Source organism: Diuraphis noxia, unplaced genomic scaffold (genome assembly GCF_037042655.1).
Source record: "Diuraphis noxia isolate RWA-SAM2 unplaced genomic scaffold, SU_Dnox_SAM2 contig0006, whole genome shotgun sequence".
NCBI lineage: Eukaryota > Metazoa > Arthropoda > Insecta > Hemiptera > Aphididae > Diuraphis > Diuraphis noxia.
The window spans coordinates 1,024,865-1,051,805 of record NW_028301716.1 but is presented as its reverse complement, the minus strand read 5'-3'; the positions used below and the strand labels follow the sequence as shown (position 1 = coordinate 1,051,805).

Here is a 26,941-nt window from a genome sequence, read left to right as displayed (position 1 = left end):
ACAACACCTGGGACACCAAGTTAGCCCCCATACTGTTCTCTATCAGGAATAGACGCAACGACCAGACAGGATACCCACCGTCGGTACTTGTCCTCGGCAGAGAGGGCAAGCGATCCGGGGACTGGGCACTGACTCGGACAGCGGACAACCAGATAGAGCACACAGATAGGGACAGAGCGAAACGGGAAAGTGCCGTACTGGACGTACCACCTGTAACAGGGGGCCAGACGGACACAAAATACCAAACAGGTGACTTGGTGTACTACAAAGCACACCACCTGTCGAGCGCGCACAAAAAATTTCACGCCGGCTTCGCACCGAAATGGTGGGGACCGGTGAAGTTACACAGACGCGTGGGTAAAGGCGTGTTCCTCACGGACCAACAACCCGCACGCAAAATCCACGTGTCCTGTCTCAAACGGGCGACGATCACAGCATAACCCCACCCTACACCACCCCACCCACCAACAAACCCATAACTAAATCTAACAAATTTTAGTCGGAACAACAGCCCTACCATGGACCAACAACGGCCGACCACACCGCCAACCGCCATCCAACAAGCGGCCGAGTTGCTGGAACGTAGCCAGCAACTACTGAGGGCGGCCAGCATGGAGGAGGCGACCAACACCACCACGGCGGCACGGGTACGGCGGATGTCAACGACGCAGCTGCAGCGGGATCCGGTGTTGTGGGCCGCCTACACACGGGGGTGGGAGGACCGCACCGAGGTATTCAAGAGAGCAACAAGCGGCGCTCCCACAACCGTGCTACGGCCAAACAGGTCACGCAGTCCCCGACGGGCGGCAGTACCGGCAACGACGCGACCGACAACCACGTCACGACCGGCAACAACTGCACGACCAATCAGGCCGCTGCTGCAGCACCCGGTACCCGCACCACGGCTGGCAAAACAACCCACGGCCGACGTAAGCAGCCGTCTCGCGCCAACCACGCAGACGCCAACAGCCGTCACCTCCACGCCAACACCCGTACCAGCCTTCAACGCCCGTCAACGCCGGAACCAGCAGCGCCTGCGGGACCATCGGGCGAAAAAACAACAAGAGTCCCAGCAGTTCCGCCTGGAAAAACCGGCACCAACCACGGCCCCCCCAGCCAACTACCCGGCCCGCACCGTGACCTCGGTACCGGAGGTAGTGATACCTGCCGGAACAGCCGGGACCACGGAGCAACCGACCACCGCCTTCTCACAACCCGTTGATATGGAAATATCAGCGGAAGAGGAGGCAGAACTGTTGGACGGGCCGGACACGCACCTTGGTGACGAGGAAGACATGGAGACCGTGTTCGATAACACGTTCCATAGTCTCCCGGCGTCACCTCGGCGGCAGTAGACACGCCGGGGCCACGTCCGCTATCACCAGCCGGAAACACGTGCCGGAACCCCGGAAAAGTGCCCACAGCCGACATCGGCAATCACTCCCCAGACACCGCCGGGTCACGTCCGCTGTAATCAGCCGGAAAACGTGCCCGCGGACAAGGTGTCCACCACAACCACACTCCAACACCCACACCACCGCACCACCGATACTGGCTGGCACACCGCCGTCGTTGGCGGTTTGGGGGGGGAGTATGACGCGGTCCCGCGTAATAGCCGTTTGAATTCAAACGGCCTGTGCGCGGAAATCCGCGCCGTCTATTCTCTCTGTCAACCGCCAATCGACGGCGGTCGACACCGACACGCGATAAGCGCGCCTGGAGATGTCGACCGCCGGTACCGCGAACCGTGTTGTAGCAAGTCAGTTCTACGACCGCGCTAAGAGTGACACGCACACCACGCACCAACCGTCCTCGCCGTGTCGCACGTTTCTCACCAAAACCACACATTGTGTTTTTTTTTTTTTCGTTATTTCGAATCTAATCTCTGCTTGTCGTAATCGTTTCTGTTTTGTAAAAAAGGAATAATACAACGCAGCCAATTCACGACCTATACAACGTGTGTTTAATTTTTTTTTGTTAACACCATCACGCTCACCTTTGTGGGATCCGTCCAGGACCGCCACAGATTTACGAACTGTTCAATATTGGTACAAATATTATTTAAAACAGGCATGCCCAAAATCCATTTAGTCTTAACACTATCCGTCATACCTCTACCATGAGTAAGACCACCAACCGTTTTCATCGTCCTCATAAGAGTTTGTTCGATCGTCATGTCAGTCCATAAACCAGACCAAGTTTTATCTGTGCGGCGGATAGTAAAGTAACCTTTAGTTACAAATTTTGAATACTCGTCAGCATTCATTTTTTGTTCTAATGTTAACATTTCTTGTAGATACAAATAGGTTGCCTTAGCGTACGGGATATGACCAGATGCTTGAAAATAAGGTAGCATTTCCCTACAACAAGATAAATTTAAATACCAGTCACCTAATCTTTCAGCTTGAATAAATTTTTTCATTAATGTAACCATTTCAAAATACTGTACCCATAATTCAGCTGTTGGCCCCAGATTTTTAATTGAATTTATTTCGGTTATAAACTTATTAGTCATTAAATTAAAATTTGGATCTTGGTTTACAACTTCCATACTTGTTGGTTGCTCAAAGTATACACTGAAATATTCGTTGGCTTTAACACGTTCATCTTCAGTTAATTTAATACTCTCATTTAGCGGCCTACCTCTTTTTAAATTGCCACTGGAGGTTGATTTGAAAAAATTAACAAAACAGTGTTTGTGATAAATAACATCAGCTGCTACAACATCAATGACATTAGCTAAACGTTTTTCAACCTCTTTACCCCATACATCATTTCGTTTTTTTGCTTGTTCAACTATAGAATGACCTACGTTTAAAGTACGTACTGTACATACAATCTGTCTATTCTCAACAGGCTTTTTCTTTTGAATATCCGAAAAATTGTCTGGTATAATTTCAAAACAAAAAAGACACTTACATTTTAGTTGAAGCGACTGATGAGATGACCGTACTTTATTTTTGATAGGTGTAGGAGGCGCTGACTTATTAGACGCAGTTGAAGCACTAGCTTGTTTTAAGTCACTTACGATGCTACTTTTACGCGTGTACGATTTTCTACATTCAATATGTACCATTATCGTACCACTGACATTATTAAACTTATTGTCATCACGCATTTGACTAGCTTTTACGAGACTTATTAAACCCTTTTGTTTAACTTCAGCAAAGTTACCTTGAGTCTTCTTACAAATATAACACTTTATTAATGACATTTTTTGTAATATTATAATTATAAAATAAAAAATTGAACTAATAATGTTGAAACAACGTAATATTCACTAAATCGCACAAGACGTTAAGATTGTCAACTGACTCGTTACGACTACGATACGTACACTACTGCCATCAGTACCTACCATCCGTATATGACGGGAAACTATTGTAAGAATAGATTACAATATAACAATATTATTTGGCACAAAACTAGTTTCTTATCGCTTATAAATACTATGAGTTTATGACGTGCCGTACAGAAGTTCAGATAAAAGTATGTACATCCCGAATTCGCGACTGACCAATTACCTATTCTTTAGCTTATTTACTATTTTTATTTGTAGTATGTTTTGTTATGTTATTATAATTGAATCGTTTACCTTTAGTTTGTAGAACACATAAATATATTTAATACAGTGTAAAAAAAATTTAACACGGAAAGAGAGAGAAATGTATTAATAATTTTTTAACTGTCAATATTTATACAAATATATCTTTCCAAATATTTGTTGAAATGAAAAAATATAAGTAAACTTTTTTTTTGTAAATTGTCTAATAAATAACTTTTATTTGAAACTTTTTTTGATATTTGTAATATTTTTTGAGATATTTAAAAAAGCTCATATTTTTAAACTTTCATGAGCTTATAAAAAAAAAAGCTCCAGTCCGATCAATGGGGACTTTGAGTATGTTATAGGGCATATTTTATTAAAACTTTAAAAAAAAAAAAATCTTGGTTGGGATTTTTTTCCGCTATTTTCAAAAATGTTGTCTCTATTGCCTGGCCTACTTACCAATTTGAATAATGTATTCGGGCGGCCATACATGTTCGTTGGCGAATTGCACCAGCGCTGTTTTTGGGAAAAAACATATTGAAACGAAGTTTCATAGATTTCCCAAAGATCACGCAAGGTAAGAAATATCAAAAATTTACCCACCTATTTCTTGTTATTTAAATCTTAATTGTATTTAGTCATTATATAATTATATGTTAGGTAATAATCAATGTCTATCAAATTAATTTTTGTTTATTTTCTATCGACTATACATTACAAAAAATTGTAGTAGTACCTACGAAATGCTTAATAATTATAGATGTGCTGCCTGGGTTGAAAATTGTAAACCAATCAATTTACCAACCATTGACCCTGATGTTTTGAATAGAAATCATAGATTGTGTTCACTTCATTTTGAAGACAAGATGTACCTGAATAATGAAAAAAATAGATTGTCAAATCATGCTATACCAACATTATTTAACAGTAAGTTGAATGTGTAAATAAAATGTCTTCATAAGTAACTATAGTAAAAAATTATTTTGTTCTTTTACCTAGGTAACATTATCCGTACAGAAGACCAATCTTCACAACATGTTAATATTTCATCCATATCTTTAGATGATAACACCCAAATTGAAAGTGTTATAATTGACAATCCACCAAGATGTTCAACTCCTAGTATGTTGATTACAAATAGATTTTTTTGTTCGGTATGATCTTTTATTCTTAATTTTGTTTTTAGTTTCATCTACATCATTTTCAAGTTGTACATCAGTCGACACGTGTTCCATAAGTATTCAAACTCCCAACTCATTAACTGCCAAAACTCCAAGGAAACGAGTACTTCAACAAATCAATAAAAATTGGTACTGTTAACTACAGGAAATTAAATATTCCAGAGAGGAACGCCTATACATATGTGTGTGGATACCTTATGAAGAAATGTCTAGAGAAACATGAATGCCAGGTTTGTATAGAGAATGCAAATCATCAAAAAACATTAGATCAGTCCTTTCTTTTAACTTTCTTCAAATCTTACTCTGCCAATGACTCTTCCAATTTTGGTAAGCTATTAATGCCTCATGATGAATTTTATAATTACATAATTAAATTAGAAGATATATTTGTTGACAATTTTCCTTCTATTGCTACAAACAATAATATTGGGTCCATAATGAAAGATCTACTTTGTAATGTACGTTTTAGTCATCCTTGTGAATTATTTAACAAACAATTTTTAATAGATTTATTTATACGTTTTAGGATTTTTAATGCAATTAAATTTTTTAATAGGACCATGTTGTCTGAAACAAACAGAAAAAAAAGAAAATTAGCTATTTTAAAACATTTGTAAAAAAAAAGATAATTTTTCTTTAGGATATTGTTGTTTTAGTATTATGTATTGATGTATTTATAAAAATTTGTAATTAATGTTTCACCATGACAAAATAAATAATATTTATGTGACTATTAATAGTTAAAATGTTTTATTGCTTACTTGGCGATGTCGTGTTCGAACAGTTATAGTTAACCTTTTTTTTAGTTTAACTTAAAGTTTAAACATTGTTAATTATTATTATACAATAAAATTATGTACAATATTTATTGTACCAATAAGTTGTAATACGGGACCACATAATATTCTGTGGTTGTACAATTGGTTATTATCTACATACAGGCTACACTGATATCCCAACAGGTGTTGCAAATCTATCCCCCATAAGACCCGTGTTATTCTAAAAGAGTGAGCCTTCTGGTTATTCTGTGATTATATTTCGCCCCTGCACTAGTATGATTGCTGTCTCCCCAGAGCGCTAGTAGTACCGCCGCACCATAGACCTTTTACTTATATTAGCACAGTTTATATAAAACCAGATGGTGCACTTCTTCGATTTACTGATAACACGAACCTACCTCAAATAAGTAGGGTCGCATAAGAGAAATAAATTAATGTACAACAACTTTTACCATAATTTTTAATTATTGTATCAAATAATATTTAATACATAATAATATTATATTATATCATATATAATTTATATGTACTTTGAGCGTCAATGGCTCAATGCTAATGGAATTCCAAAAATCATATAAAATTTTGCGTAGCTTTAATTCAATATATGGATTAGTCTGTTATAATCTTGGGGCTTATGTTTATCAAATCTACTTGTATTTTTTAAAACTTTTAACAGATATTCATGTTAAGCACACAAATACTTCCCCAACATTTTTTGAGAAGTGTTTTTTAAATATTTAAAATATTTTTTTGTGCATATTATTCCAGAATACTAAATTTGTTTTCTCTTTTTCGATATTTTTATTTACACTTCAAGAAATAGTGACTCTGTTACACAATTTAAAAATATTTTACTGTGTACATCACAAAGACAAGGAGGAAATACATTATTTTTAAAATAAAAACAAATTTTGGTCTGTGGCAGGAGTATTAGCTCATTTATTATAATGTTCTTCGCAAATTCAATACACAAAAGATAAATAAATAAAAAAAATTATAGGTAGAGAAGATTAAAATCAGATTCCGTAAAAGAAGCCCGATTTTTAATTTTTAAATTTTACGTCCAAAAAATAATTCGAAAAGCTAACTAAATGGGCATGGTTTAACATGAAATATTATACTAAGTTTTACAGATATAAAAAATCGGATATCTTACAGAATCAGATATGAAAAATATTTTCTTTATTATTAAATAAATATAAAATAATTGGTGCAAAAATAAATTATGAAGATTAAATAAAAAAGTTTAATAAATAAAAAAATTCACACTCAGCATACCACGTGCGTTGAGCAATGAGCAGCAAAACAATAACAGTAATTCGGTACTATATATTTAAATATATATTTATATAGTCTGTGGTACAACGGCTGAACAGTGTCAAAAAAGTCAGTGATGTGTAGTTAATAAACAATAATTTCTTATAAAGCCTTATTTTCCCTATCCGTGGTGACACTGATTTGAGGTAGGTTTTGATTTTTCGCATTTTTGAGAATTACATCGGCCGAATAGGGAGTGCACCATCTGGTTTTATATAATCTGTGATATTAGTATAAGGTCTATGCACCGCACGCAGAGATGTGGGTCGTTCTCCGACAAACATACATTTGATGGCATGATACCATAATATAACCTCAAATATTCTCTATTACCAACATCATTTTTATTAAATTAGCGTTAGGGAAATTTTGTACTAAAAAGTAAACAAATTTGTAATCTGAATCGTTAAAACTTAAAAGCTCAATTTTAAGAATAAAACCGCTTAAAAAATCTTTGAAATTAATGCCATCTAAATCCAACAATATTATAATGCTCTATTATTTTTACTTTTGTCATTATTGTAGACTCTACAAACTTAAATGTTGTAGTAGATATATCTTTATTATAAATAAAATGTAAATACCATGGCTAAATACATTTATAATATGAATAAAATGTAAATACTATGGCTAAATGCATTTATAATATAAATAAAATTCAAATACATAATATATTATTATTTATTATTTTTGTTTGTGTATTAATGAACATCAGATGAGGAAACCACAGGGCTGGAAGTTGTTTAATGTATAATTATATTTTATTATCAAATATAATAAAATAATAAAAATATACTGTTATGAAAAAATGTAGTTGTTTATCCAATTCCTCATTGAAACGCCACCAATATAGTTTAAGTCTATCTGGTCTTTATTAATGTTCGTAATATTCTTTTAAATTTATTTTACTATTATTTATAGAACTATAATAATTGTTGAACCAACTAAATTTGTTTGGATTTGTTTATAGTTATGAATTTATACTTCAGTAGTTTAAAATATAAAGTGTATTAATTGTATTTGTTTAATTTATATATTACGTTTAAATAATTAAAACGATTTGACATTTTTTTTTTCATGGTTGGTCACTCTGGCTGTCGGAGAAAAAATCGGTTGTTATCATTTGTCGGAGAACGGCCCTCGGCCGCCGCTAATTAATATTTATATGTCTATGCCGTCCATGGTATAAGCCATAAGGTCACGAATAGTTATTATCAGTACCTATTATTTTGTTATTGCGAAAGCTGCCGATAAGGGCCATAAAATTTTGTATAATCGTTGTTATGTTATCTGCTTTTACGTCTACAATATAATATTGCGCTGCTGCTCACAATCAGAAATCGGTGTTGGATGTCTCAAACTCAGAATTAGCGATAACAACTACGACTAACGAATAAGTAATTACTAAAGTAATAAATAACTCAACTAATTTTTATAATAAAATAATTAATAATATATTTATAGTCATATAATATACTGGAATATTATTAGTTGTTCGAATTTAATTTTTAAAATTAATAACAGAATACCTCCAAACTTTTGCAAGTGTACTTACACAATATTGAAAGTGACTGCCACATCCACGCCCGTCCTTGTTTAAAAGTCGCTGCGAACAAATATTGGATAATCATAATATTAACATAGTTACATTTTTATAGACGTTCACATCCTCACATTCTCCGGTATTGACATCAGCCAGTCGTCATTGATAATATTGCCCTATCGTATACAGCAAGTGTGTTAACTGACTGCTATTGTACGTCATGGACACTGGAGGCATAGAGTTTTTGTCACAAATTCAAGAAGGACAACTGTACAAGTACACAAACGTAGTCAAAGGCTGGCAACATAGGTGGTTCATAGTGGACCCAAGAGAAGGAACACTAAGCTATTTTTTGGTAAACTACATAGCCATACATATTATTATGTTATATCGTTACACTTTTGATAGTGTTATACTCAAGTACATAGTTTCCAATCTAGATTTTTATATTTTCATATTATAGACTTGGATTTCTTGGTCAATAGTTATAAAAAAAATTTTTAGGAGATGAATTCTGGTATTATTCAATTCTGATATTGCATTGCATTCAATTATCCATCTGAATGTATTTCTTTCAACATTTAGAACCATTTGATTTTTTTACTATTCAAACTCATGTAAATTTACTCAATTTTTAAATAATGTAGTTCAGTTAAAAACCATAATTTACTTTATGAATTAACTAATGGCCCCTCTTAAACACAATTTAAAGATTGTTGGCCAGTAATTGGTTTACAAAATGATGATTAATCATTTACTTTACTGTCACTAATGTTAGTACTTTAAAAATTATTTGTGTTGTATCGATAAAAAATTCAAACAAAAATTGTGTCTATTTAATTTAGAATTATTCTATTATTTGATACACAAATACTTCTAAAAACTCCAATAAATTATTAAAAAAATGAATATCAATACCTATAGGTTGTCATTAATACATTTGATTACCACTAAGTATAAGACTAAATTTAAGAAGCAACTTTGTTTTTAAAAACCTTTAATACCTTTTAAACACCTATAATTTGTCTAAGTAGGTAACTAAACTAAACACTAAGCTATGCTATGATTATTCATTATAGATTTTAAATTTTAAATATCACCCAGATCCTAATTTGGTAAATTTAATTTAATACCTGTTTCAGAAAGCATGGTGGTTATGGTATATATAAGTGTATAACTAAGTAAAACTATTAATATTATATAATATTACTTATAGAAATGAATTTAAACAATTTGTTACCATTTAAATTGTATGTATACAATATTAATTTATTATTAAGCCCTAGGCCCTAGCCCCCCCTCCCCAACACATATTTCTCATATTACATATTAAATAACAAATAAATAATATCTAAACTTCTTTTCACATTGTCCCTTTATATATTAAATAATCAATAATTTATTAATTACATTGATTATATTATAATATATACTATTATGACAATATTTTTAAATTAAGAATAACATATATTATTATTATATTTGTGTTGTAAAAAAATTGTTGCCCCCCCCCCACAGATCTTTTCTCAGGATCCGTGCCTGATTGGTCTATACAATTTGTATTATAAAACGCCTACTTAAAATAACTTACCTACTAGTAGTAATGTAGTATACTAGTATAAAATCACTCATAGAAAGGCTTATACTCATCTACATAAATATTAAATAAAAAATAATGGTTAAAAACTTTATAATGGTATGACTACAAATCCCTATTTTTACTTTGAATTTAAATGTCATTCTGAACTACAAGACCAACATTTTTATTAGTTATTATTTAAATTGATTGATAATAGTATTATATTAAATTTCTTTCAAACAAAATATGGTATGACTATTTTATATTTCATATCAATATTTATGCTATATGATAACTAATTTACTGCAAAACAATTGAATACTTTTGCTAATACATTCAACAAAAATGTAAATTCAACCTTAATAAATTATAAAAATAATAATATAGTAGAAAACTAATAATATATTTTTGATCCAACAAACCATATATAATTAATTATATTACTAATATAAACTATTACTATTAAAAATTATGTTGTCTTATTATGCAGAGTGAAAATGATACAAAGCAACAACCACGGGGATTTATTTTTTTGGAATCTGCTGTTGTATCTCCAAGTGATGAGGATTCAAATACATTTTCTGTGAACTCTTGGAATGGTGAATGTTATAAGTTAAGAGCTGTTGATGCACGAGCTAGACAAGATTGGGTGAATCGTTTAAGAGCTGCTGCAGAGTATCATTCCCAAGTATATATTAGATAAACTTTATTATAATTTATTTGGATCAATGCAGTAACTGCTTTCTTATTTATAGAAAAATGTACAAAAATATTCACAAACGAATAATGTTTATGATTTTTGCCCAAGTGGCGTTAAAAGATCATTGGCCAACGCACGGCAATATTTGTCTCAAGCTGAAAACAATTTTATCGACATGGCTCGAGTTATAGAGAAATTACCATCTCAAGGTGAGTTTTTGCAGTTAAAATCTAATGTATAATTTAGTTATCATAGTTAAATTTTTTTACATATACATTGTAAGAGATTTTCCTTAAATTTAAGAATTCAAAGTAAATTTTTAAGTTTATTATTATTATTATTTTTAGGTTTTTGTTGTAATTTACCTGTAAAAAATATGCACACATGTCATACTACACACCTTTTAACAGAAATATGCATTATAATGCTTATCAAACATCTAATTGATGAGTTGTAACCTATAACTCCGATAAACAAATTTTAATTTTACCATGTACCATTTATTCATTTCATATTTGTTTTTGACTTAATATATGTATAATATATATATAGGCGTATATTGCCTATAAAGTGCAGGTTTGCCAAATAATGCATCTAAGTATAATTAAATGATATAATTAATCCTTTTAATGTTCTACACTTACTATTAAGTTCCAGTATTTTCATTTTCCGATGAACATTCAGTTTTAGAAAACCCTGGTTTGCATTATTTTCAACTTAGACAATTTGATCATAATGATATTAAAATTTAAATTTAAAAAAATAGATTTCAGAGCCTAATTACCTTTGAAATAGTTAATAAAAAAAAGTATAACAAATAAACATAAATAAAAAGAAAAGAAAAGTTAATATAAATATAAAAGTATTTTTAATGGAACAATATTTTGGTGTTAAGTTGAATTATAAATACATGATATGTAGTCAAATTAAAAAAAAAGGTAAAAAATGTTATGATAAAAATATTATAAATAGTTAAGTCGTGTCAATAGTATAATTAGTCAGACAATGATATATTTAAATAAATAATTTATATTTTTACAGTCGTGATTTTAATAACTCATTGTTTTTATAAACTCAAAATTAGATATTTTGTAGTCTTAAACATTATTTTAGATTTTTAGTGTTTCAATTTGAATTGGTAGATATTTCTGTTTATATATTTGTTCAATTGTTTTCCAAAGAGTAGAAAATATTTAATTGTATTTTCATTTGAGAATCTGTTTGGCATTGTTTTAAAATTTCTAAAAAATGAAAATATTTTTGTATGAGAAGTATAAAACAATTAACTGAATTTGGCATGAAAAATTTCACTTGCATTAGTAGTTAAGAGGACGCCACACCCGTATGTGTTGCCTCCGTCTTACAAACGTATAACATAGCAAAATCTGTTTAGCGCGGGACAACTTTTCTCCCTCAATATTTATAATGGAATTTTCAAAATTTCATAACGCATAGGTAAGAACTTTATCTGTGTCATAGCGTCGTTATTTTTTTGATAGCACAAACCAATAATTTTAAGTAATTTAATGAAAAAATAAAAAATAAATGTATTTTCTTAAGCTTATAACTTTAATTGTATTTATGTTTTTAAAAAAATAACGACGCTATGACACAGATAAAGTTCTTACCTATGCGTTGTGGAATTTTGGTAATTCTACTATAAATACAAAGGGAGTAAAGTTGTCCAGCGCTAAACGTATTTTGCGATGTTATAAGTTTGTAAGACGGAGACAACACATGCGGGTGTGGCGTCCTCTTAATTACAAACTAGAACTACTATTAGTAGCCTATATTTCAAATAAAAAACATAATCGCTATCAATAAAAGTCCACTCAAAACATTTGAACTATCTTTGCGATATTGCAATTTATTGACTTTCTCATCTGTAATGAACTATAAAGTTCCATTTACACCAAATATTCAAGAGCTGTGATTGCGTACTCTCTACATCTACTATCCAGATTTAACCTCAATATTTCTTACCTTCATTAATTGAAATCGGTATATGAATAAAGATTTTGTCACTTTGGGCTACAATTGAGGGACTCTCAAAATTATTTTAAATGTTATTAGAAATAAAATACTTTCTGCACTGTTAGAACATAACATATTAAACATTGATATCCCATGAAGTTGTAAATACTATTTATGAATAAATAAATAAATTTGTTTCGTAACCAATAATATATATATTATGTAGATTGAATAACTTGGTATTTTATTGTACTTGGTAGAACATTTATTTAATTTAGAAACATTTGTATGATAAAATAACATGTAATATTATAGATTTATATTTATTATCAAATCTAATGAATACTTTTTATATCAAGTTGAATTTAAGAATTTACAGAGTAGTATATAACATACAAAAATATGGTATATTTATAATAATTGATTAAGAAATACACATTAATATTGTACATTTTAACATCAAAATAAATTTTGTTTTATCCTTAAATTATAATAATATTAATATGTTTTTATTTTTAACTATAGGTCCACGTTTAAGGAATACTGATCCAGATTTATTAATAATAAAAGCAACATCACAGTCAATGATGTGTGCATTAGAAAACTGTTATAAGATTCTACAACATTCGAGCATAGAACAACCAATCATTCGAACTTATTCATTTTTGAATTCAAAACAGTCTTCCTCAACTACACATTCAAAAAGAAAATCACATACAACAAGTACTTAACTAATAAATAATAGATTAACATAATGTTTCTCTCTTATTTTTATATCATGATATATGTTTATTCCATTGATAAAATTTATAATAGTTATTTAAAATAGTATTGAATTTTTAAAAATGTATTATTACTTATGGATATATTATTTTATTTTTATGTGCCTAAATTGTATTAACTATTGTTTATCAAATGTAATTGTCAACAAATTTTTCATAAGTCTTTTTAATCTTAGAAAAAGAAGATATAAGAGTCTACTCTATTTCATTTAACAATGAACCACTCAACTGACCTATAAAAGTACACGTAGTTCTCGCTTAAGGGTCAGACAAGTGGGTAGATCAGTACGCGTGCGCAAAAGTGGTTCATTCTTAAATAGAATATAGTTACTGAAATCTCAATAAAATGAATCAAATGAAAGTCTTTAATTAAAATAAATCTAATTATACGTTAATAGTATATTATTAAGAATTATAAAGATAGACTTAATTGGTTGTTTCATTTTGTACACTACATTCCAATATTTCATACTAAACAGTTTTATTAAGTATTTACAATTTTACTGTATGATCCTATGATTTTATGTTTTTATACTTTCAGTGATATCATTAATTTTAAGGCTTCTCACTATATTTTTTTCTTAAATCAACCTTTTATTTATATTATTTTAACCCTCTAAGATAGCGAAGAAGTACTTATTGATTTAAAAATTATAGTTTTTTTTTTTTTTTAACTTATAGTTAACTATAAACTATTTTATGTAGCACATAATTTTATTGATCATAAATATAGGATTAGTACTTGTATAACAATTTTTATAACTTTAAAGAAATATTAAAATCACAGTATATTAATTATTGAATAGTAAAAACTATAGTTTTTACCAAATAAGAGCGCATCACATTGACGTATCCAAATGACTCCTGGACCTCCCTACCGATTTTTGTGCACCATCATATGCATTCTTATTTGGTACAGACTATAAAATAATGTGATCACAAAATTAATATTAGTTTATATAATTTTATATATTATATTATATATTATAATTTAAAATGGAAAATTAACTATACCATAAACGTATAAATAAGATGTAATTATTTAGAAAATATGGCCTGAAATCAATTCACTAAATTTTTATTGGTTTTATAAATAAAAACACCAATGAATATTTACGATTCATGGAATATAATTAAAATGTTAATTTCTTATATAACCTAGTTTAACCTAATTCAACCAAACCCTAGTTTTTACCTAATACTGTTGAGACTATGTTATAAAACTTGATATATGTACCGGACAATGTATATACTGGTTGGTCAATATGGTCCTGCCCAGAGAATTTGAATTCCAGATCCAAACAAAATATTTATATTAAATTTATTATTACTAATAATTATATTAATGGACAAAATTACAGTACTATTAGTATTTATTAATTAAACTCTGAATATTTTAAAGTAATGTTAGTGACGATAATTATACATCTAATATTGATAGCATAAAATACAAAATAATTAATTTTATTATATACAGATAAATTAGAATTTTGTTATTTGTTATTTGTTTGTATGTGATTTACTAGAAATTAGAATACTACTCATAATATTCCAAAATCTGTTTGACTTCCTATTATTGTATTCAATCGTTTTGCAAACTGTGTACAAGTAGTTCATTAATCATTTATCAATATTAAATATAATATAACTAATATCAGTATTATAATAAATTGTTTTAAAATATTCTTAATATAATAATTATGTAAATTAAATAAATTTCAATAAATATTATATTGATTTTTTTTTTTATCAACATATATAATATTATATACATTTACATACATATACACACAGATATTAAATCCAATACTAATGATTTTTTATTACTCTTCCATAAATACTCAACTGTTACTGTCATTAAAGAATACAAATATTCTATATTATTTTTCATTTTTTTCTACTAGATACCTACAAAATATTGTGGTTATTATTTATTAATTTGTTTAAACCATTTATTAGGTAACTGGTTAATATACTTGGGTGATTGTTATTCTGAGGTACTTTATTCAGTCCTGGAAAATTAGCATTTCCAAACTTCCAGTTAATTTTTACTTTCTGTATTTTTCAATGGGAGTGGCAGGATAATTAATATTACTAGGAACTACATCTTTTTTTTTTAACTTATGTGTCTGGTTTTTAAGCAAAATCGTTTGGATTAAAATGTGCATTACACAGTCTGCTATATTTAGTTGCTGTAAAAATTTCCCTTAACATCTTATCAATAGTTGGCAATCTTGTTTATTATATATGTTTATCAGTGCATATAAATAATAAATTTAATACAAAGATTGGCATTAATGACAATTTGTTTGTTTTTGCAATTAGTATTGCCTGGGCTTTATCAAATTTACCACTTATAAAGTTATAAGTAACAAACTGTATTTTATGTGTGGTTATATACTTTAAAATAACCAAACAATATTTTTACAACCATAATATTGTTAGGAAATAAATATCACATATATTTTTTAGCAGTGCTTGAACTGAAGAGTACCGTGTCCTTTTTTGTTTAAAAAATATTCCTATCTATTCTAGTCAATAAGACATTAAAATATTCAGAAATGCATATTTATTTTTAGTCTTTTGTATCCTCCTAATTTTCTCCCAATTCAATCACTGTCATTAATCTAAATAATTGAATATAATGTAACGACAGTTGAATAATTATGTTGTAAAAATTGATCAATATTTAATTTCTTTGAATAATAAGTTCAAATTTTCACTTTAATCTAAAAACTAAACCAAGATTGAATATTTACATACATGTTGTAATTTATGTTTCTATGATAGGGATGAAATATAACTATTTCACAGATATAGCCATGAACAATTTTAATAACATTCTAATATTCTTAATTTAAATTTTTTTGTAATTTTTGGTCTTCAGAAATTTTCAACAATGGACCTTTTATACTTAAAACACAAAGTTAAATAACTCAAAAACTACTCATTAAAATTTTTATTTCAATACATCAAAATTCTCAAAAAAATTGTAAGCTAAATAATTTCTAGTAAAAACTCGCGGTTCTCATTTGAAAAACAAAAGTTTGTATCGCCACAGGACACTCTTTAAGTGGTACAAAAAAACTCAAGAATTTGAAAATATGATCTTTGAGTAGGTACCTATATTTAAAGATTCCAAAAATCAGATTTTGAATAACTTCATTATTGAAGAAAAAGGGGGAGTAAACATGCTTAGTGAATCACTGTATAACATTAATGAATAAAATTTGATTTAGTACCTTATATTGATAGTTAATTTATGTGTCACTGAAAAGTAAAAAAATTAGGATAAAAAAAAATATTCAAATTTAAATATTATCATTTTTATTTATTTACATAATTTTGTCAAACAAAACCACATGTCTTGAATGAAATTTCCGTTTTGTCTCCGCTGTTTTCTTTTGCAATGTTTATGAATACAGCAAATTCTTGTTTGCGTTGCTTTATTTTCAAATCCAGGAGACTATCGAGACAGATGAACATAATAGGTATATTTTATTTTATTTATTTTATTTTATTATTTTTATTACCATTTTAACATTATCATTATTAGCTATTTCTGTTTGATCATTTTGATTTTTAAAATTTTTTTCTGGATAGTTCCTTGTTTCTGATATTTGTTTTTTGATTTCTGGTGTTAGTTTTCTGGTTTCTGGTATTGGTTTTCTGGTTTCTGGTGTTGTTTTTTTGGTTTCTGGTGACTGGCTTCTTGCCTGTTTTGGTTTACTATCCTCATGCAATTTCGGGGGTTCTTGCACATTAGATACCTGTCTGGTTTGATTCACATCAATTGGCTTTCTCTTATAGCTGAATTTTTTTGTTTTATGCCTCTTGGCATCACAAGCGTTATAAGACATATTTATGTGATATACATTTTCGTAAAATAAGCAGCGATATGAAATGATTAATATATTTTTCAAAGATAAAAATTTAATAAGTATTTATTTTAAATATTTCTATGGAAACAAAAACAAAATTATTAAGATTAATATTATATTAATTATTAAAAAAAAAATAATAAGTCTTCCATAAGCTCGAACACCGAAGAAAATGAGCTGTTTTAAGTGGTCTGGGAATTAAGGCGTTGGACCAAATGTCCTTCGACATATGTTATGTAGACTATTTTATTGGCTTTTATTATTTGCTCATAAAATATCTTGTTAATATACAAATAATTATCATTCATTCTTTTAAAGCTAAATTTTCATCGATCTATAATGAGTACATTTCCAATGTTCAACTTGGTACTATGATAAAACATAATTATAATTAACTAGAAATAACAAATAAAACATCGGAATTTATTTGAGTATATATATATAATATGTATTACTCGACTTCGCTGTTTAAAACTACCTACCTAATCATTCTTTTATCCTTCTACTCTTTTTCGTTAGGCTTCTGTTTAAATATTCAATACATTACATATAGGTACACAGTAATTATTATAATGGTTAGGTAATTTTGTTATTTTCCATTTCTTAATTCTCATACATTTTTTACATAGAACACAAAAAACTGAAGACAGATACAACTAAAATGCTTAAAGCTGAAGTAAACCTAATACCATTAAGATTACCGATATCTCACAATATATAGTTGTTCACATAAAAAATTTTCCTATATTTGATTTTAAAATTTGTTTAAAAAAAATATATAGGTATAATATACCAATATAATCTGTAGCTAATGGTAACGATTTAAATTAAACAATGGTTTTTGTGAGCCAAAACTAAGTATTTAACAAAGTATGCAGCAAAAATAAATTTTATTACCACATGATGTATAAATAATAATTGTAATAATTGTGTAAACGTCGAAAATAATTTAAATATTTAAATTTTTCTTAAGTGGATACCTACTCAAATACGTATTTTAAATACATTTAAAAAAATATCTTTATCTAAAATTAAATTCTAACTTACAAAAGTTTAAATATTTTTGTTAAAGGTTTCTACCTTGTGTGGAATATTCTATTTCAGTTCTAATGTATGTTTAAAAAGTAAAATTGTATGCATTTCTGACTTAAAATAAATTACAAATTTTTGAAATTTCGAAATTTTGATGACTTCAGTCTGAAATTTTAGATTCTGAACGAAGTGATGAATGTATTGATTTTACAATGATGTGTGTTTTTTTTTTTATGTTTGTTTTTCGTCTGTGTACATAACTAGTCGAAATAATGCTTCAATTTAAAACTTTGGGGGTGGTTTCCGATGTAAAAGTAAATATCCTTTGCTATGTACTGACGTCCCGCTAAAACACATAAACCCGCATATACACGTAAGTGTCCTTGGGGCGTACGATTTCTTATGTTAGTGTAGGACCTCAATAGCTGTGTCGAAGGCCGAACTCCTAGACTTCTCGGAAATTCGGCATCGTAAAATTATAAGAAATATTAAATATGAAACCCGAGATGAAATCGTAGTATCGGGTTCGTTAAATTTATTTCTCCGAAATGCTAAATATGAAATCATAGTATAGACGGGCACATCTAAAGAGAGGACTAATGTCATCTGGTTATGGAGATTACGTATCGCGAATAACCAGGATATGGACCGACCGGTCGCACGAGCGTGGGAAGCTGCGATATCATAAAATTACACGCGTACGCTTTTGCGCGACTCGGCCATGGACACATATACTCATCTTATCGAAAGGAGAGGAAACGCAGGGAGTAGGACTATCTGGACTATATAGGAAAGCCCCGATTAGACCCAATTCAGACGTGAGCCACCAGAGTTAGAGCAAGCACCTTCACGCCAGACACCAGTCCAATTTAATTATTCGAACTTAGAATATTTTCAATTAAATCATTTTGTGCAGTAAAAGTGTTTTATTTGCATAGTAATCAAATAAATATCTAATAATTAATCACAAGTTGTTATACTTATTACACTCAATCCATCTACCTCCACACCAGTCGTTTGTCCTCCTGTATGCTGGAACGCTACACCTTGGTGCATTATAGAGGTCAAAAGTAAACATTTTCCAACAATTTTCAAAAAAATCGAAAAAAAACAAAAAAAAAATGACAGAAAAACGGGAATTTTTACGCAAAACCAGTTTTCGACCAAATCGATATTTGTATATGGTTGTAGTTCAAAAACTAATAACTGTAAATACTTTAAATTTTCACCAAATGTTAATGTAAGTGATATCTATATACCGTTTAATTTTCAAAAAATTTCGATTTTTTTTAGTTATTTATAGACCACTGAAATTTTCGATTTTTTTTTAAGTGTCGGTAAAAAAATGTTGGACAACCAAAAAAACATAAAAATTTAATACAAGGTTCCTTATTAGTTGTTCTAATTGTAGCTAAAAAAAAATTAATAATCGTTAGTCACAATTTTTTTTTATAAGCGTTTATAGTTCAAATTTTTACGAAATCTGTTGAATATTTGCAAGTAATTTTGAAGTTGAAAAATCATAAAATTTTTTGTGTTTATATCTAAGGATTAAAAATATAACACTAAGTTTTCCATAAGTTTTCCTTCAAATAGCTATAGAGAAAACTCGAAGTCTCGTTATAGGAAAAATTTTAAGTGCGTTTGAATTTTAAATTTTTACGAAATAGCGTAACGAGTTACGATTTATCCTGAAACGATTTTAAATATTTGTTATTATTCAAAAAGTATAAGTCGTAGATACTTGAAAATTTTACCAGTTATTAGGATTGGCATTTTCTTTACATGATTTAATTTTCAAAATATTTTGCCTTTTTTCAGATATTTATAGACGATTGAAATTTTCAATTTGTCTGAAAGTTTTTTTTTGAAGTGTCGATAAAATTTTTATGGCCCTATCAAAATACTTGAAAATTTAATACAAAGTTCCTCATAAGTTATTCTTATAGTGATTATATCTAAGATTTGAGAATTTAATACAAGGCTCATAATATATTTTTACAATAGCAGTTGAAAAATAAAATAAATGTATAGCCACAATTTTTTTTTTTACATGTAGGTATTCAAATTTTAATTTTGACAACATACGTAAAAATCACGAAAATTAGTAAATTATTTTATCCTAGAAATTCATAAAACATTTTCCTTTTATATCTAAGATTTGAAAATTTAATACAAGGCTCCTAAAATATTTTTACAATAGCATTGGAAAAATAAAAGAAATATATATAGTCACAATTTTTTTTATAAGTATTTACAGTTTAAATTTTGACTAAATACATAAAAATTACGGCAATGTTCAAATTATCTTAGATCGAAATTCATAAAAGTTTTTCTTTTTATACCTAAGATTTGAAAATTTAATACAAGATTTCTTACAAATTTGTCAATCTTTATCACAAAAAAAATGTCCACCGGAAATTCAAATTAAATTTTTATTAGCATTTGAATTTCAAATATTGACAAAAATTCGTCAAAACCATGAATATTTGCAAATTATTTTGTAGTTCAAAATTCATAATATTGTTTGTATTTATATCTAAGGTTATAATTAACACCAAGTTTTCCATAAGTTTTACTTCAAAAAGCTATAGAGAAAATTTGAAGCGTCATTATAGGAAAAATGTTTTGAGCGTTTGAGTTTTAAATTTTTATGAAATCGCGTAATGATAACGATTTGTTCTCAAACCAGGTATTCGTATATCTATGATAATATAAGGTATTATGAATTATGATAACTACACTAATTGATTAACCATGCCTTATGCAAAATGCGACTTAATTGAAAAATAAAATATTTGTTTCAAAATAGAATATATGACAATATTTAAATATAATATATCCTAGACTGACAAATCATCTCCGTTCAGAATCGTTTTTCGTATACAATGATACCTATCATTGCATTCAAATTTAATCCCATCCATTACAGTAACCTACTGTACAGCAGAGCGACATCCACGACTTACCCGCTTATTTTTTTTTATTACATTCAATATTCATTTATGTGCAACTTTAATCACACATATTATCATATATTAAAGTTATTTTTATCAACCAAAAAATCATTTACCAACAATAATTGAAAAAATTCAATTTTTCATGATTGTAAATAGGGCAAAAAGAGTCAAAATGTTAAGAAAATTGTATCATGTATAGACGTATAGTCAATTTAATAATCTATTTTAAAGTTTTATGGCTGTTTATTTGTGCGTTACACCAAAAATAAATAAAATCGATTTTTTTTCAAAAATTGGGTTTGCTTTAAGATTCCAATTGTTCTTTCATTTTGTTTTTCTCTATGCTTTCAAAAACTACTGGGAATTTTTAATTTTGACTCCTAAGATAAATGAGAGTCTTCTTCCTTTTATTTTTCTAATTTGTGCAATGTTTACACATTAGTATAATTTTTTTAACTTTTGTCATGTGAAATTTCTTTCTTTTTTTAACTTATATTTATTACAATATTATATTATACATATTTGATAAATAATCGTGATTAGATGTAAATAATGGTAAAATAAATTTTAAAATACTCAAAAATTAGCTTCAAAAAAATTAATATTTAAGTCTTATCTCTAAAAATATTGTTTGAATGCTAATTAAAAATAAATTTCAATTAAGATTGATGACAATACAAAAAAAAAAAAAAAAAACAGGGAGTAATAATAAAACTTTTCCAATACAATTTTTCAATTGACACTTAAATGCATATAAGCACTAGTCAGCTAATCCTAAAAATCAAATTTGTATGATCTTTAAACCAAAATTAATATTTTGAGATGTCTAATTGCTGCACTATAAGAAATAAGAAATTATACATTATGATATATATATATATTTCCTATATTCTCATAATGAATAAATTATTTTAGTGGAATAATCAGACATATTTGGAGTTTGGAGATGTCTTGTTGCTGTACTAAAATAAAAACCAGAAACCTCTATTTATATTATGATATCTTTGTATTTAATAATTGGATTTGTCAGGTTGTTGCACAAAATGACACAGTTTTTTTCTTAATAATGTGTAGTCAACAAATAATTTAGACCAAAATATGGTCACGTCTTGTTGTTGCTCCATGGTCTTCAATTTTATTTTTAAATAATGAATGAACTTTTACCGTTCAGTTTTCAGCAATGTTATTCTAATGAAAATAAAGTAAATTAAGTTTTACATGTTTTAAGATAAAAATATAATAATTATTGAATAATAAACTGTAAAAATTTCTCTTTCATAATTTGTAAAGTAAATGTTAGTAATTAGGTTAAAATGTAAACATATTTTAATGAAATTAATGGAAACAATGAAACTTTTAATTTTTAATTTTCAAGTAAACATTTTTCAACAACAAATTTGCTTCTTATAATAATTACATATATTTAAGAAAAACTCTTGTTTGACATTTAACATTAATTAATAATTATGCTGTACATAATTTATTAATGTGTATTTGATTTAATTTATCAAAAAAAAAAAAACTGACAATGATAAATTTTATATTTAATAAACACATATAAATCCAATTAATACATAAAAGCCAACATTTAATTAGATATAATGAACATTAAAAGATGAAGTTCTTAATTTTTATTTTGGGTTAAATTTATAAGATATTATAAATACATTGATCCTTTGTAAAAAAAAAAATTGTTTGAGTAAAAAATGCTACTGATACAATTGTAAGATCAATTGTTACATAATGTGGGTTAAGGTGGTTCTTTATAGTGGATTTTGTTTAAGGGGCAACATTTAGGCTATTTATAATCTTGTTGGCACTGCTCCTGATCATTATGTTAATCATAAATGATTATTAATGTGACTGTGGATTCCACATCGTCCTATATCGCAATGTAAGAAATTGATTGGCTATGTTTTAAAGCACACATACACACATGCACAAGTCAAAAAAGGCACGACAAAATATTATATTTTTTTCTTTTGTGAGTACAATAAGCTAAGCTGGTAAAAATTAATATACTTTTAGAAGTTAAATTTTGATTTTGAAAAATTATTTTAATTCATTAGTTTCTATTCTAAGTTTTTTTTAGGTCATTATTTTACTACGGTTTCAAATGTATTTATTTGATTTTTCAAAATGAATATGTATTAAGCAACAATAAGACAAATAAATTAAGCTTTTCCTACAAAACACCGAAAAGAGGCTAACAAATTCAAATGAGTTGTAAAAATTAAAATTGGATAGAATTCTAAAATATTATATTTATGTTTGCCAGCTTAGTTCCACATTAAAATCAATTATAATAAATATTGTAACTTTGTTTTTATATTTTAAATTTGTCATTCGTTAATGAAAATATTGTATGTTTTTCGATTTCATTATCAAAAACTTAGTTCAGTTCTTAATATTAAATTTTTTTATCTTAACTGCTGCAGTAGTTTTAAACTAAATTAACTTAACTATAATAAAATAATATCTCTAAAAACTCTAATATCTTGATACCAAATTTTTAACATTTTTAACTTAGTATTATCTAACTTAGTTTCAATCCAATAAATAATAATATAAATAAAAAATAATGTTCAGCTATAAGAAACAAACATTTAAATGGATAGTTAAAAATAACTACTTTCAAATTATAAATTTTGTTTTCTTAAATTACATTTAGGTATAGTATAATAGTGTAATATCTTATTTTAAGTATCAAATATTTTTAAAATCAATAAATAATTATAATAGTCTTGCTTTACATTAAAGAATAAATATAAAATATATAATTAATTAAATAATTTTGTGAATGACAACTTATGATTTAAAATGCTAAGAATTACATTTTGAAAAAAAACTTATGTCTAAATAAGTAGTAAATAGTTATGAATGTTGAATTTTTATATTTTATCTCGGAGCATTGCATAGTTTGAATATAACCTATTACTAGCATTACTGCATGTGAGTATGTTTACTTGTGCTTGTTTCATCCAAAGAAGATAATTTATTTGGACTTTGTCTAGGAGATGGACGTTTAGTAACATTGATATTGGACGATCGATAATTTGTTTGTGGAGATAAATGCTGTTGAGCATTTCCTTTTGTTAAATTTGTGTTAGATTGTAATTTCTGTAATAACTGCTGCTGTTGAACATTTGTACCAGTTACATTACTATTACTCCCGGTGTCATTTTGTAGCTGTACTTGCTGCTCTGGCTGTATAATGCTATTCTGAATTAATTGAGAGCTCACTCCAGGTCGTGTAACATGTAATAGGTTTGAAGTTTGCTGCTTGTGAGTAGTTGTGCTAGTTGTTTGTAGATACTGTTGGATTGACATATTAGTTTCTATATGATCATCCAAATGCAACTGCTCTTGAACTGTAGTGGTTTTTATTTGCATATGTTGAATACTTGAATGCATTGTTAAACTACTGTTACCAAAGTTATTTTGTTTTGCTGTTGTTGTTTTTGATTTTGATAGCCCTTGCGGTTTATTTACTCTTTGTGATTTACTCGTACTTGGCAACTGTACATTTGTAAGGTGTAAACTACTTGTCCGAATATTTTGTTGAACAGGCAATAGGTAAGCATTTTGAAGATTATTAGTTATAGACACTGCTGGTATTAATCGTATATTTTCTGATTGATATTGGGAACTTAATTTAGATATTTCATCATCAGTTAAATTAAATGGTGAAGATCTTAAATTCAAATCAAAAAAATTTGGAAATTTTGATTTTTTAAACTGATCATCGATATTTATTTGATAATCAAAATTATAATTAATACTTGGTATTGTAGAATTCGATCCACGCAAAGGTATCATTGAACTTCCATTGTTATCAATAATATGTTGTGGGAAAAATAATTTTGACAGTAGTGAAGGTTCCTTTTGAGATTTTTGTTGTTCACTTTTCATTTGTGAATCTTTCTCTCTGTTTCTCTTAGTTAGTGGTTTAAGACCACCTGATTTATCAGGAATGCCTATTGTATAAACTATATTGTCAATTATTTGTAAGGATATGAGACGATCATATTGAGTTTCAAATCCTTTTACTTTACAGGAGGAATCTACATAATTCCTAGTGAAAAAAAGTTTTAAATAAATATCATATATATATATATATATATATATATATATATATATATATATATTATGAATTAAAAAAAAAAAATGTTCTTTTTACTTACAGTTTAGTGTCACATTTCAAAACAACACCACTAGTCAATGAAGCTAATAATAAATCTTCAGTTAACCACACTAGATCCGAAAATAACATGTTACCAACTTTAATCCTCCATACTTTTTCAGATGTCGGTAAATCCCAAACAACTATTTCTCCGCTAGCAGCTGAAAATAATATTTTAAATTGATACAATCTAAATTATTTAGGTAAAATATTGTAGAATTAACCAACTTTTACTCAAAATAAAAATAGTGAGAATACATAAAATAATACATTTACAGTTCTTATATGATTTATGTAGCAGTTTTTTTCTATAAAAATTTGTTAGAACCTAAGAAGTAGTTTTAATAGCCTTCCTAAAAACATTGGAGGTAGCAAAATTGCAATTTTGTAAATTTCTTTGTAAAAAAATTTTAAAAAAATGATTAATATTACATGCATGAACAAATTAGACTCTTGCTAACCTAACCGACCTTGTCTTACAAAAAAAATTTTACTTACAAGCAGATGCTAGATAATTAGGATTTTGAGCATTAAATTCTAAACATGTGATATAGTTGGAGTGTCCAGTTAAAACTCTATGACATTCACCAGTTGTTAACTCAAACACTCTAATAGTTTTATCCGATGAACCAGTAGCTAGGAACATTTGATTAGGGTGGAATTTTACAACCTAAAATATAATTTGTAAAAAATATAAATTTCCTATTAACTAATAAAGATTAACTTCATAATCTTACCAAAATATCATCAAGATGACCCGTAAAAAATCTTAACGGACATTTATAGTTCAAAAACCATAAACAACTAGTGCCCTCACTAGATCCTGTGGCCACTTGCAAACTATATGGACAGGCAGCAATACACCATATCCTATGTTCATGTTCACTAAAAAAAAAAAGTTAACGGTTAAAATTCTTTAAGAAGACACTAAGAGAACAGTTTTACAGGGGAAACCAAACAAAATTTAATTTTAAAAGTTTTTAATGGATATTGGACATATATTATATTTTTATTAAATCAACATTACATTATGGAAATTATGCTAATTTAGATATAGTTTTTATTGTAAATTAATGCAGAGAATCATGTCATAAGTTGAACAATAATTTTTATACTTTCTATATAGTTACATAATGATTGTAATATCCAAGTTAGTAATTGTAGGATCCAGTAGTCACAAAAAAATGGCTAGTTTTAAATATTAAAAGTTTAAGAGTCAGCAAATATAATTATGTTTGATTACTAGTCTTTAATTGCTTAATAAGAAACTTTAATCATGAAAATAAAATAAATAGGTATTGTTTCTATGTATGTATTATGTATAGATGAATTCTCCAGTTGTGAACAAGGAACAAATACTCTTATGTTTACGGCAGTATAATGTTATTAATCGCAGAATGTTTTAAAATTTTATGTAGATCAACATTATTATTGTAAGACAATTATAACTATTACAGAGTTGAGTTCTTTATCAATTAAA

The 26,941-nt window shown here is 28.3% G+C and overlaps 5 protein-coding genes across 11 annotated transcripts in view; 3 read left to right on the top strand and 2 right to left on the bottom strand.

Moving 5' to 3' along the window:
- The first annotated feature begins 340 nt into the window (after window positions 1–340).
- On the top strand, window positions 341–1,549 carry LOC149054463 (uncharacterized). Its single transcript, XM_089230100.1, has one exon. It carries the CDS (start codon window positions 519–521, stop codon window positions 1,353–1,355), a length of 837 nt encoding a protein of 278 aa, XP_089086226.1. The 5' UTR covers window positions 341–518; the 3' UTR covers window positions 1,356–1,549.
- Window positions 1,550–4,020: 2,471 nt separating this feature from the next.
- LOC149054462 (uncharacterized) lies at window positions 4,021–4,935 on the top strand. Its single transcript, XM_089230232.1, has 4 exons — window positions 4,021–4,127; window positions 4,311–4,477; window positions 4,550–4,672; window positions 4,737–4,935. Exons 1-4 carry the CDS (start codon window positions 4,021–4,023, stop codon window positions 4,868–4,870), a joined length of 531 nt encoding a protein of 176 aa, XP_089086358.1. The 3' UTR covers window positions 4,871–4,935.
- A 3,094-nt stretch (window positions 4,936–8,029) lies between these two features.
- LOC149054461 (oxysterol-binding protein-related protein 11-like) lies at window positions 8,030–14,544 on the top strand. 3 transcript variants are annotated; one of them, XM_089230231.1, is made up of 5 exons: window positions 8,030–8,236; window positions 8,486–8,725; window positions 10,440–10,637; window positions 10,705–10,858; window positions 13,149–14,544. In XM_089230231.1, the coding sequence occupies exons 2-5, from the start codon at window positions 8,591–8,593 to the stop codon at window positions 13,352–13,354; spliced, it is 693 nt and encodes a 230-aa protein (XP_089086357.1). In that variant the 5' UTR covers window positions 8,030–8,236; window positions 8,486–8,590; the 3' UTR covers window positions 13,355–14,544. The 3 variants fall into 3 exon arrangements, with proteins under 3 accessions (XP_089086357.1, XP_089086355.1, XP_089086356.1); XM_089230229.1 differs by having other exon boundaries at window positions 8,031–8,224; XM_089230230.1 differs by lacking the exon at window positions 8,030–8,236 and adding an exon at window positions 8,254–8,429.
- A 615-nt stretch (window positions 14,545–15,159) lies between these two features.
- On the bottom strand, window positions 15,160–20,450 carry LOC149054460 (uncharacterized). Of its 2 annotated transcripts, XM_089230233.1 has the most exons (3): window positions 16,939–20,450; window positions 16,745–16,871; window positions 15,160–16,675 (listed from the first exon to the last, which is right to left on the bottom strand). In XM_089230233.1, the coding sequence occupies exons 1-3, from the start codon at window positions 17,263–17,265 to the stop codon at window positions 16,641–16,643; spliced, it is 489 nt and encodes a 162-aa protein (XP_089086359.1). In that variant the 5' UTR covers window positions 17,266–20,450; the 3' UTR covers window positions 15,160–16,640. The 2 variants fall into 2 exon arrangements, with proteins under 2 accessions (XP_089086359.1, XP_089086360.1); XM_089230234.1 differs by lacking the exon at window positions 15,160–16,675 and having other exon boundaries at window positions 16,716–16,871; window positions 16,939–20,447.
- Window positions 20,451–22,801: 2,351 nt separating this feature from the next.
- The window catches only part of LOC149054459 (uncharacterized), a 31,999-nt gene continuing 27,859 nt past the window's right edge, over window positions 22,802–26,941 (bottom strand). For all 4 annotated transcript variants that reach the window (XM_089230227.1, XM_089230228.1, XM_089230225.1 and 1 more), the window contains 4 exons: window positions 26,199–26,346; window positions 25,960–26,131; window positions 25,463–25,622; window positions 22,802–25,353 (listed from right to left, as the gene is read on the bottom strand). In XM_089230227.1, the coding sequence (XP_089086353.1) occupies window positions 24,222–25,353; window positions 25,463–25,622; window positions 25,960–26,131; window positions 26,199–26,346 (1,612 nt within the window). In that variant the 3' untranslated portion in view covers window positions 22,802–24,221. The remainder of the gene's footprint in view (window positions 25,354–25,462; window positions 25,623–25,959; window positions 26,132–26,198; window positions 26,347–26,941) is intronic.